Raw genomic sequence first — 12,535 nt, 5'->3', positions numbered from 1 at the left:
CCATGGAGGTAGGCAACTATTTCTCTGACTTGATAAATCAAGAGTTTTGCTCCTGGTCATGAGTTATTTATTTAAAGAGGAATGCTTTAGTGATCTCATTTCCTGTGCTAGCTAAGACACTAGGATTTCCACTAAAAATTCACTTGCTGAGCTGCTACCAGAAAAAATTTGACAAGGAGCATTCAGCTAGCTATTATAAGTATTCACTGAAAGCTGTCATTATCAACAAAAAGCAATTAATTCTTAACTAACATTAATAAAGTTAGAACTCCTTTCTATGCAGCTGCTTTGTTTAATTTCAGTCTGACTTTATTTTCTTTCAAGGAAGTTTAATAAACAGTTAAGTTTTCATGGAGATATGGAATCAAACTTCCAATGATTTTATTCTGTTGGGGTTGTTTCCCCCAACTCGAACTGGCTTGCTTCTCTTATGTCTCATCATCTTCATATTCTTTCTCGCCTCACTGGGAAACTCAACCATGATTCACCTCATACGCACAGATTCCCGACTCCACACTCCAATGTACATTCTCCTCAGCCAGCTCTCCCTCATGGACCTGATCTACATGTCCACCACTGTCCCCAAGATGGTGGTCAACTACTTCTCAGGACAGAAAGGCATCTCCTTCCTGGGATGTGGGGTTCAGTGCTTCTTCTTTGTTACTATGGCAAGTTCTGAGGGCTTACTCCTGGCTTCTATGGCCTATGACCGATACGTGGCCATCTGCCACCCCCTACATTATCCCATCCGCATGAGTAAAAGGATGTGTGTGAAAATGATCATAGGATCTTGGGTGTTGGGGATCACCAATTCTTTACCACACACAGTCTATGCCCTCCATATTCCTTACTGCCGGTCCAGGGCCATTGATCACTTCTTCTGTGATGTCCCAGCTATGATCACTCTGGCCTGTATGGACACCTGGATCTACGAGTACATGGTTTTTGTGAGCATAATTCTCTTTCTTGTTATTCCTTTCCTTGGAATCACTACTTCCTATGGTCGGGTGCTTTTTGTTGTCTACCATATGCGCTCCAAAGAGGGAAGAAAGAAGGCCTTCGCCACCTGTTCCACACATTTAACTGTGGTATCATTTTACTATACACCTTTTATGTATACCTATCTCAGGCCAAAGACTTTCCGCACCCCACAAGAAGATAAGATTCTGGCGGTTTTCTACACCATTCTGACCCCCATGCTTAATCCCATCATCTATAGCCTAAGGAATAAGGAAGTTCTGGGAGCCATGACAAGATCATTTCCAATATTCTTCTCCAAGAAGAAATAATCATGGAAGCTCTCATTGACCTTTATTTCCCTTTCCATGTTAACTAAAATATCACTGTCTGATAGAAATGTAATATGAGCCAAATATGTAATTTAAAATTTTCTAATAGCCATATTTAAAAATTGCAATTTATCTAAATATATTTAGGTATTCCAAACAAATGTTATATCAATATTGAAGTAATTATACATTAGTAAATGATAGGTTAGTATATGAATAGGTTATATTGTATGTATTTGTACATATAATACTATTATATTCTTACCAATTGGACATATTATCACTACTTATGCAATCTACTTGAAAAGTTAATCTAGCTTTACTTTGTCTTCCTTGTAGGTATTTGAAGTCTTGTTTGTATTTTATGCTTAGACAATATTACAGTTTTGAATAAAAATATTTCAAGTGCCAAAATGTCACATGCTTGGTATGTTCAAAGACACTGAATTAGATAACCCCCGGTGGCACAGCAGTTGAGCGTCTGGCTGTGAAGGTGCCCGCAGCCTCTGCATTGCCGGTTTGATCCCCGGCTGCCAGCGAAGGTCCCACATGGTGAGCAGACCTCTCCTTCCATGCCTGCTGCTCCCCTCAGCAGTGTATTTCATCAGTCTGCCTGTTTTGCCCCCACTCTGGCTTTTGTGAATTCTCTCACCCTCCTGCGCTTCTGACTGTACCAGTGCTCGTATAAATAAATAAAAAATCTTTAAAAATAAATAAATAAAATAAAATTGCTATAATTTAAAAAATTAAAGAAGAAAAGGAAAAGAATAATATGAGAAATAAAATCAATGATCTCAAGGATGAGAGTCTTTAAAGAAGGAGATAAAGGAAATACAGGATGTTAAAAAGATCAATTGAGAAGTTAAAGAATTCCAGGAAAAAGGAACAAAAACAGAATTGATGAAATGAAATAATGAATCAGTACTCTTAAAGATACAGATATAAGAAGAACCAAAAAAGGAAAATGACAACAGAAAAAGAACTAAAAAATATTTGAGAAACATCCAACACCATGAGGAAATATAAGAATTATAGCAACCTCAGATGGTGAACAAAGAGACAAAGGGCGAAGAACTTATTCAAGATGTAGAAGTGAATTACCCAAACCTAAAGAAGGAAATGAAAATAAACATACAGAAAGCCACTGCACTACACCTAATAACATAAAGCTATGATCATTTTCATAATTTCAGTAAGAGGGTGAATTTATCTGAGGAGTCACTGTAAGTTGATACAGTGCCAGGAAGGCACAGTGCAGGATCTTTTTTTTTTTTAATATATTTTATTTTATATAATTCTTACATCATTTTTCATTTTTGCACAATTTTCTTTTTGGTTCTATTCTCCATATAATTCTACCCCCCTTATTTTGACCCTAATCCCTCCTCTCCTCCCTTACCACCCACACTGTGTCTCTGGTTTATAGTTGCTTGTTGATTTTGATTTGCTCAGCAAAATAAGCCAGAAAGAAAAAGAAAAATAGTGGATGGTCTCACTCATAGCAGGAATTTAGAAAACCTAAATAAGGGACCAGGAAAAAGACTAATTATAATAAAGAAAAAAATCAGTGCAGGATCTTTATGATCCTATGCAGAAGGGTGAAGGAGGAGTCCTCAAGTCCTTGGTGGCTTTTTCAGGGTTTTATTGGGCTTTTACCAGGCAGAGGTGCCCGGAGAGGTAGGCAAGAGGCTGGCAGTCCTCCCAACCCCCAGCAAGTCTTTACTCTTTCTGGGCTCTCCAGCATTCCCTCATGGTATTGTTCTCTCTTCTGCTTCCCTTTGGTTCTGCTCTCCCACTTGTTCTCCTGGCATCCCTGTGACGCTACCTTTATAGACCCAGTCTCAGCCCAAGTGTGCCCACCTATGCATGCCCACACCCCACTCCAGGTGCCCGTCATCAGGTATGCATTCAGAACCGTAGGGATCCATCATCAAACCAAATAGCTGAAGGGTAGAAAAGCCTGACAATCATTTGCCCTATAGTTGGCTTCAATTAAATTTTATAAGAAATCTCAGGGTCACTGTAGTGCAACCACCCCACACAGGGGAGGTTCATTACTGGTTCTAGCAGCCCTGTTGGTGTCTTCATGCTCTCTGCTGTTCATCAACGCTGTACTCTGTCGCACTCCACCGCAACACACTGCACTGCTCTGTACCACACCACGCATGCCATGCCAAGAACGCCACACCATGACATGCTACAGGGCACCATACCGTTTGGACAAGTGTGCCTGCACAGTGGGAGGGCGGAAAAGTCTAAAGATTTCCCCCACAGTCCAACCCCTCAGGGTTTTCTACCATGCAGTCTATATACAAGTATATACAAGTTTCCTTTAACAGACAAACACAGCAGCCATGGCCCACAAAAGCAAACAGTGTACAACACAATATAACTAAGTTCAATTCTCCTAGGGGAGGAAAGATAAAAAAGTTATTGGTACAAGCAATGGGAGATCCCTCCCATCTGGCAATATACATGCCAATTTTGTGTCCAAAGATAATATTGTGGCTGGCATAAATGGCCTTCCAGGTCGTGAGTACCACACTTGCTTTGCCAACAAGGAGGCATCAGAGGGGTCTACATGTAGCAACAGTGATGAGCTCATAATAGGCCATAGAGTCATCACAAATGACCCCTTAGGATTGCCTGCTGATCTGCCACCCCAGGGTGGGTAACACACACCCGAGGCGGCCACTGTGCAGTCATCCATGGTGTTATTTGTAAATTGGCCTCCTGGCCACGACCCCAAGGGGCTATCAGAGCCACCCAGCGCATGTGGGGAGCCTTTACAGTCCAGGGCCATTCCCAGTCCACAGTCTGCCCTGGGTCCACTCCAGTTGAGGCTGGCAATAAAAAGTTGCCCTGCTGTCCAAATCAGACTTTAACAAAATATCTGAAGTTTGTACAATTGAATGCGAACAGCAGCACAATGCAGCAACATCTCCACTGGAGTCAGGCCGCCCTTCCTGCACTTCTCATTTCATGTTTGTAGCACATCCCACATATGTCGGGTCCACCCGGCCAGCATCAGAGTGTGGGCAGTAGCTCTCAGTCCTTGCTTCAGCAGGCTGTTATAACGCTCTCTGATCCCTGCAGCTTTGGGATTATAGGGAGTGTGAAACTTCCATTCAACACCCATGTCGTTGGCCCACTGCTGCTCCTGGGCTCCTGTAAAATGAGTCCCTTGGTTGCTCTCCACTACCAGCGGACGTCCATATGCAGCACACAGGCATACCAGTGCTGCCAAAACTGCCTTTTGGTCCACATGTGCAACAGGGTTAGCTGCCAAAAACCCAGTAGCGGTGTCCACACAAGTGACTGCATACGGTTTTCCATTTGGAGTGAGGTAGTACTCCAATGATGTCAATCTGCCAGTGTGTCAGGGGTACCTGCCCCCGCAACCCCTGGCCTGTAGATGCAAAAGGTCTCCAGGGGTAAGTCCTGGAACACACTACACATTGTTCACAAACAGTCTGAACCTCCTCTAAAGGTATGGGTAGACCCCAGGGATGCACAGTGGCCCACATTGTCCTTTGCCCTGCGTGGAGCAAGAGTCTGTGCAGCCACTGCACAACATCCCGCCCCGGAGCAGTTTCAAGTCATGGAACCCAGGCTAGGGTATTTGCTTCATTGCTGCCTGGTGAGAGGCATGTCCCAGTGGGGCATGTCCCATGACATGATAAATAGTCACGTGCTTCTGATGCCCTAGATCCCATAGATCTTTCCATAGGGCCTGGCCCCATAATGGCCGATGCATGACTGTACAGTCCTTTAGATTCCATGTGGAAATCCACAGTGTCAGGCACCAGTACACAGCCCAACTGTCAGTAAAAATTACTAGAGGGGAAGGTTCATGGGCCACGACCATCCATACAGCTTGCAGTTCAGCCCATTGGCTGCTCTGTCCTGTTCCAGTTTCAAACCAAATAGTGTCCGTTTCTGGGTGTACAGCTACAGCTGTCCAAGAGGCTGGCTGACCCCAGCTGGAGCTGTCCCTATACCAGCCCTCTGCTGGAATCGGTGCTCATCCCTCCTTGTAGGGACTAGCTTCAAGTTTGGCTTCTACACAGGCTTCTGAAGTTAATTCCATACTGACATATCACCGGACCAAGAACCTCCTGTAACTCTGCCCTTAAGGGGCTAGTTGACAGGCTGCAGTGTTGCTCTAGGTATGCCCCCCCACTTCACCAAGGTGGGAATTTGAGCAGTACCATTATGGGGCTTTGTCGTCCAGTCCCATACCCATCTGGCTATTGGGTAAGTGGTTCTCACTAAGACAGGAGCTGAGGCAGTTATAATTTCATAGCTAGTAAGGCTGCATATGCCACAGCTGGCCGTTTTTCAATTAAGGAATACCTAACCTCAGCCCTCTTCCAGAGTTGGGACCAGAACCCAATACACTGTAATAGCCTCTGATTTCTGCCAGAGTGCCCTCCAAACCCTTCCTGAGTAACATGTACATCTAGCTTACAGGGTCGGGCTGGGTCAAAAACAAGGCCTGAGCAGTCCTTAGTTCATTTGGCCGTCGCAAATGCTGTGTCTGCCTTAGCTGACCAATCCCACCTGGCCCCCTTATGTGTCATCACATACAAGGGTCATAGGAGTTGGGCCATGTGAGGTATAAATGCCCTCCAGTAACCCAGCAGGCCCAGAAAGTCTTGCAACTGCTTCACTGTAGTTGGTGTGGGGTAAGCTTATACTTTATCTATTACAGCATCAGGAATAACCTTTGTCTTACCGGACCAAACAACTCCCAAGAACATAACTGACAGTCCAGATCCCTGCAGTTTGCTTTCGTTGATTGCCCAGCCGCATGTTTTCAGGCGTGTCAATAGGAGAGGTACTGCCTTTTCCAAATCTGCAAGAGAGTCACTAGACAATAAAATGTCATCAATGAAATGATACAAACTCACTAAAGATGACCTCTCTCACCAGGCCAAATATGCTGCCACCAGCCCGTGGCACAGAGTAGGGTTGTGCAGGTCTCCCTGTGGAATCACAGTAAATGTCCATTGCCAACCTTCCCACGTGAGACAAACTGGTCTTGACTCTCTGGAGCTATATCTATCAAAAAAAAGCATTTGCCAGATCGGCTACAAAATGATACATGCCTAGCTCATGGCTCAGATATCCATCAAGTCTCCCACTGAAGGCCCTGCAGCATGCAAAGGGGGAACTACCTTATTTAACTCATGATAACCTATTGTCATGCACCAAGAGCCACTGGGCTTCTTCACAGGCCACACCGGCGAATTGTATGGGCTGTGGACAGTACGCAAAATGTCCACTTTCTTCAATTCTGATATTGTGCCCATAATTTCCTTGTGGCCTCCAGGCAACCGATATTGCTTGTTATTAGTCACTGCCTAGAAACTGGCAGTTGTATGGGCAGATGCTTAGTGTGTCCTCTCACCACTGCCTTTACCACACGCACTCTAAGGCGAAACTCTCCAGCTGTGGTCTCAAGCCATAAGCCAAGTAGTACATCCACCCCCAGGATGCACTCTGAGATGGGTGATACATATACTTTTTACTCATTCGGGGGTAATCACCCAGTCCCCAGGGACAGTCTCACTGCTGTCACCTTGACACTCTGGACTCCATAGCCATCAATGTAACAAACAGACCCTTGAAATTTTCCTGGATTTCCATAGAGCAGAGTACATTCTGCTCCTGTGTCTACCAAAGCCAAAATCTTTGCACGTTAGTCAGGGACCAGTGGATGGCAAGTTCCACCTGTGGCCTCTGGTCCCCGCCCGTCCCCTGTAGAGGGGTTCCTTGGCCTTCACCCTATTCAAAAGTGATCAGGCCATCACCCAAGAATGGGGTTTGCAGCAAGTGGTCTTCCAGGCGCAGGGTGCGCACCCGAGGTCTGAAGCTTCCAGGCTTCCCCTTAGCAGCAGTCCTTCTCACGGACATGAACCTCTGGTTTTCTTGCAGCTGCTTCCATAATTCTAACAAATATGCATTGGGTTTCACGTGTATTTTGGTACAATCTATACCTGCTCTCACTAAATCTGACCACATTAGGTTATGGGTAACACTAACAGGTTCTGTGATGCCAAGAGGCTTTCTTGCCCTCCTTGGCATTCCTTTTGGTTGTTCAACAGCTCCCGGTATTCCTTCCTGAGTTTGAGAGTGCCGGCTCTCTGACTTCACCCAAGCTAGCTGTCATTGTTGTGACATCATATATTTGTCGTCCCACATAGGGTGCGAGAACTGCCATGAGGGATCCAAATGAGGATGAGGGGGCACTCTTTAATACCAAATCTCTCATCATCAGGACCACAAGTATTCACATTGAACATGGCCTGCCGCATCCCCAATTCCCGAAGTACCTGTACCAGCTCAGTGTACATCTGTCAGCTGCTTATTGTCTCTGGCACAGCTCCTGCATCAGCCCATACTGCTCGTATGGCAGTCATTATCCATTCCAGCAGGGTGTAATCGTCCTGGCCATGCCACTGGCTGTTCTGCAGCCTCTGTCTCAAGGATGGGTGTAAAGTCACTGAGGCCAGTCTCTCCATCTCTTGTGCTATACAAACAATCTCAATCCAACCCAGGTCCCACAATGGTAGCAGGCAGGCTGCCAAGGGTTCCCCTGGCTTCTGTTTGCCCAAGTCCACCAGTTCCGCCTGGGTGTGTGGTTGGTAGGTTGTGTGGTCGGTGTGTCATTTGCGGTGGCCCAGCAGCCTCACACCCTGGGGCCATGAGTCGCTGCCACTTCATTTTCTGAGTCACCACCGGGCAGGCCCGGAGCATGGGACCAGCCTCCTCCTCCTCCTCTCCAGAGGAATCTGGCATCTCCGGAGTCACAGGTAGGTTTGCCACCGCTGGCTGAGACTCAGTCAAAGGGCCAGCCTCCCTCTCCTCTCCTGAGGAGTCTGGCATCTCCGGAATACCGGGTTCAATTCTCCAAACTTCTTCCTCTAGAATCCTCAAACGTTTTTGCAGTATCCACATCTCTTCCCACATCTCATCCCATACTTGCTGGATTCTGGATGGCTCTTTGCCTAGACTCTCACAGAGCTGTGAGAAACACCCAACCCACGGCCCCTGCCATCTCGCGGGCACTGTATCCAACAAGGGTCTCTTCTATTTCATATAGGGCCTGTTCCAACTGCACCAGGGATCCATCTACCTCTGGCCATTCCTGGGGAGGTGCCCACTGGGAGGGGAGGCTGGCCACAAAGTACCATCTGCTGGTGGCCAGCCACCCGGCAATCACTCCCCAGGTTTCAAATGGCTCCATACCCATCTGCGTCATCAGTCCTGCTTTGACCCACCCTGCCATCTACGCCAAATGTAGTGCAACCACCCCATACCAGGGAGGTTCATTACTGGTTCTAGCAGCTGTGTTGATGTCTTCATGCTCTCCGCTGTTCGTCATCGCCATACTCTGTCGTGTTTTGTCACTTTCCACTGCACCACAATGCACTCCTCTGCGCCACACCACGCCACGAACTCCACATACGGCACACAGTGCCACGCCATTTGTCGAGTGTGCATACACAGTGGGAGGGTGGAAAAGCCTGAGGCTTTTCCCCCCTACTTACCCCACAGTCACATTTTAAAAGCCTCTAAATCCCAAGACACTCTCTATCAAGTTTCCAGAAATCTGTGTTACTTGTAAGGAAAATAAGTTAATGAGTCCATTTTTCACTTTCAACAACAGGTAGCCCATAATTGAAACGTTATGTTTTCCAACTTTCAGATGTCCAAAAAACAACAGTCTTTCCATTCACAACAAAGCATCAGTTGTGTGGGTATAGGCACTCAACAGTATTAAGGATGCTAGGAGGCTCGGTTTTCACTTTGCCAATGGATCTTTCAGTCTTTTGTTTTTTCCCATCTCTCTGCCTGCCTGCCTGCCTGCCTGCTTGTGCATATGGCCCCTGGCTTCAGCATTAAACCCATGTCAGACACCTTTAAGTGTAAGGGCCAGAGCAGGATCTCCATGACCCAAGCAGATGGGTAAAGGAGAGTCCTGGAGCCCACAGTGGCTTTCTTAGGCTTTTATTGGATTTTACCAGGGACACAGTAGGCAGGGGAGCCAGGGAAGTGGGATGCTGGCAGGCCTCCCAGCCCATGGCGAATCTTCACTCTTTCTGGGGTCTCTGGCATTCTCTCGTGGTCTCTTTCTCTTCTGCTGGTTCTGTTCCACCCTCTCACTTGTTCTCCTTCTTGCTCTGTTCCTCTGGCATTCGTGACGCCACCTTATAGGCCCAGTCTCAGCCCAGGCCCAGCCACCTATGCATGCCCACACCCTACTCCAGGTGTCCCCTATCAGGCAAGCATTTATTCTAATGGTGGGAGGGCAGAAAAGCCTGATACTTTTACTTTTCCTACACTAAGGCCCCAGGATACTTTTTCTGTTTGCCTGAATTGATGAATAACATGTCCAGCCTGAGATGGTCTCACAACAAATGGTGTAATCAGCAGGAGTCAACACAGATGGACGAAGGAAGCTAAGTGGTAGGACAAGTGGCATAGATGGCCAGGATTTCATGCAGATGGGTATGGAGCCCCCTGAGACCTCGGGAGGGATTGAGAGGTGGCCAGCCATGAGTGGGTATTACATGGTGGCCAGCCTCTTTACTCTGTGGGCACCTCCCCATGAATGGCCACAGGTAGACAGATCCCTACCGTAGGTAGAACAGGCCCTGTATGTGGTATGGGAGACCTTGGGCAGGCACAGTGCCTGCGACGGGGCAGGAGCTATGAGATGGGTTTTTCTCACACCTCTGCAAGTGTCAAGGTCCAGGAACTGCAGAATGAGGTATATAAACTGCTGAATGCTAAAGGACTCCTAAGAGGAAAAGGAGGAAATTGGCCCCTTGCTCCAGTGCCACCTAGTTAGTTGTGACACAGAAAATGAATCAACAGCAGCATATGTCCCCAAGGGATCAGGCTGCTGGGCCACCAGAGATGACAGTGTTCATCGCGTATCACCCATGCACTCAAGCTGAACTGGTGGAATTGGATAAACTGTTTGGTCAGAAACCAGGAGAGCCTTTGGCAGCCTGACTGCTGCGTTTGTGGGACATGAGAGTGGATAGAGTCATTTGCACAGAACAGGAAATGGAAAAACTGACCTTAGTGACCATCACCCATCATTGTGATACAGGGCAGCAGGGGGCACTAACTGACTAAGCTCACTGCCCAAATAGTTTACCAGTCACTCTCTGAGTTCTTCACCAGCACGCACAATTGCCAGACTACTCAGGCTCAGAGAACAACAAAGTGATTTTTTAGCAAACCAAGGAAATACAAAGAGTTACTGAGACCAGTAATGGCCTTTTACTCATCCAAAGCAGCGTTCAGTGTTTCTCAGTACTAACAAAAACACTTAAAATGGTCTCTTCCTGCCACTGAGGATGCACAGTTCCTCTCCAGAAAATAGCCCACGTGTCTAAGATGGCATCTTCCTGCCACTGTGGACATGTGGCAGTCAGACTACAGGCCAGGTTCCAACTCACGAGACCAACAGACGATACAACAGGAGATGCTCCATGAGCTGTCAGATGCACCATCAAAGCACCAGACAAGCAACACTCAAAACAGCAGCCGCCGAAGAAACCAACAAATGGCCACACTCATGTATCTCAGCAAGACGCCTGGCTCTGAGTCTTTGCCTTCTCCACCAGGCCGCAACAGCAACAAAACCAGAAACAGTTGTATTTGCTCTGCTACTTGCAAAGCCTCCAAATTTTGCCTCTCAAAACATCAGTTACCACAGTCAAATGACAACCACACTAATGCATCTCAGTAAGATGCCCAGCTCCTGGGTCTTGGTCTTCTCTGCCAGGCCACAATAGCGGTAAAAATGCAGTTTTAGTTGCTCGGCTACTTGCAAAGCCTCCAAACTCTTCCTCTCTGAGATTGGCTTCTGGAAGCCTCCACCTTCAGAGACCCACCACAGACCTCTGTAAGACGGCGCGGTGGGGACCCAAATCCTCTGACCCTTCACTGAATCCCAAAATCTGAATTTCAGAGACCCAATCCTCTGTGCCCCTTCTGTAATACCTTATATTACTCATCAGTTGCTTCACCCCACTTTTCAGCATTTTTCCTGGGGCTGTCTTTACCAGCAACGCCCTCCAGAGGGCACCACCTATAACAGTCTTGGCTTCACCCACAGGTTACAGTTGCAACAGCAAGTGCAAAACAGCCAGTGGAATGGCCAGGATGCTCACACTCTGTCATGATGGTTAAAGGCTGTTGTGCGAACAGTATGGGCCGATGCAGGAGACATGCCAGAAACCGTGAGTGAACGGCAAATACACACTGAGCATGTGCAGGAACTTCATGAACTAGGAATACAGCAGATTATGTTTAAAGTACACACTCCTGGCGCCAACAGAGAGTGTTTCAATGACGGAATGAGGGGTTTGGTACTGCAAAGGGGCCCTTCATCCTAATTTGGGTCCCTCATGGCAATTCTGAACCCTATGTGGGATGCTGAATTAATGATGTTGCCACAATATTAGGAAGGTTGGGGAAGCAAGAGCACACACTCTCAGAAAGGAAAATAAGTAATACTGAAACAACTGAAAAGGATGCCAAAAATGACAAGACACCCTCTAAAATCACCTATGCCCAAAGGTGGGTGATTCTGCTGGCAGCACATGTATCTACATCTATCTACAAAATAGATGCACAGCTTGATGCATACTGGCAGGAGTTATGGAGAGGATTACAAGGTCAGAGATTCACTCCCATGAGAGGAGGGTCTGTTGTGTAGGGGAAAGCTGGGGACCCCAGGCTCCAGGCATGTTCCCTGTGCCTGGAGGACAATTTACTGCAGACCCTGGCCCTTGGGGAGGACCTGTTCAGTTTTGAATAGGATGACAACCAAGGAATCCATCCACAGGGGACGGGCAGTGACAAGAGGCCACATGTGGAGCTTGCTATCCACTGGGCCCAACCCATGTGCAAAGGGTTTCATCCTTAGCAGAAGGGCACCAGAGCTTGCTATGAACGTATCCCCAACTACGTGCAATGGGTTGGCTTTAGTGCAGGGGTCTGTTTGTTACATTAACGGCGTTGCAGACCAGAGTGTGAAATTGGCAGTACTGAGACTACCGCTGGAGATCAGGCCTTTACCCCCAATGGAATATAAAGTGATGTGTCGCCAATTCCACAGTCCATCCTGATGTGTGGCTGCAGACAACAGTCAGAGAGTTTCACCATAGGGTACATGTGGTAAAGGCAGTGCCATGTGGACAGCTGAGCGTTCACCAATA

At 47.1% G+C, this 12,535-nt stretch overlaps 1 protein-coding gene across 1 annotated transcript; it reads left to right on the top strand.

The window, feature by feature from the left end:
- Positions 1-350: 350 nt before the first annotated feature.
- LOC311183070 (olfactory receptor 2L13-like) lies at positions 351-1,289 on the top strand (the record flags this gene model as incomplete). The annotated part of the gene is made up of 1 exon (XM_084252302.1): positions 351-1,289. One exon carries the CDS (start codon positions 351-353, stop codon positions 1,287-1,289), a length of 939 nt encoding a protein of 312 aa, XP_084108428.1.
- Positions 1,290-12,535: the final 11,246 nt, after the last annotated feature.

Source organism: Talpa europaea (assembly GCF_964194135.1).
Source record: "Talpa europaea genome assembly, chromosome: 13".
NCBI classification, from domain to species: Eukaryota; Metazoa; Chordata; class Mammalia; order Eulipotyphla; family Talpidae; genus Talpa; species Talpa europaea.
The sequence above is the reverse complement of the archived record's forward strand: the minus strand, read 5'-3'. Positions and strand labels throughout refer to the sequence as shown.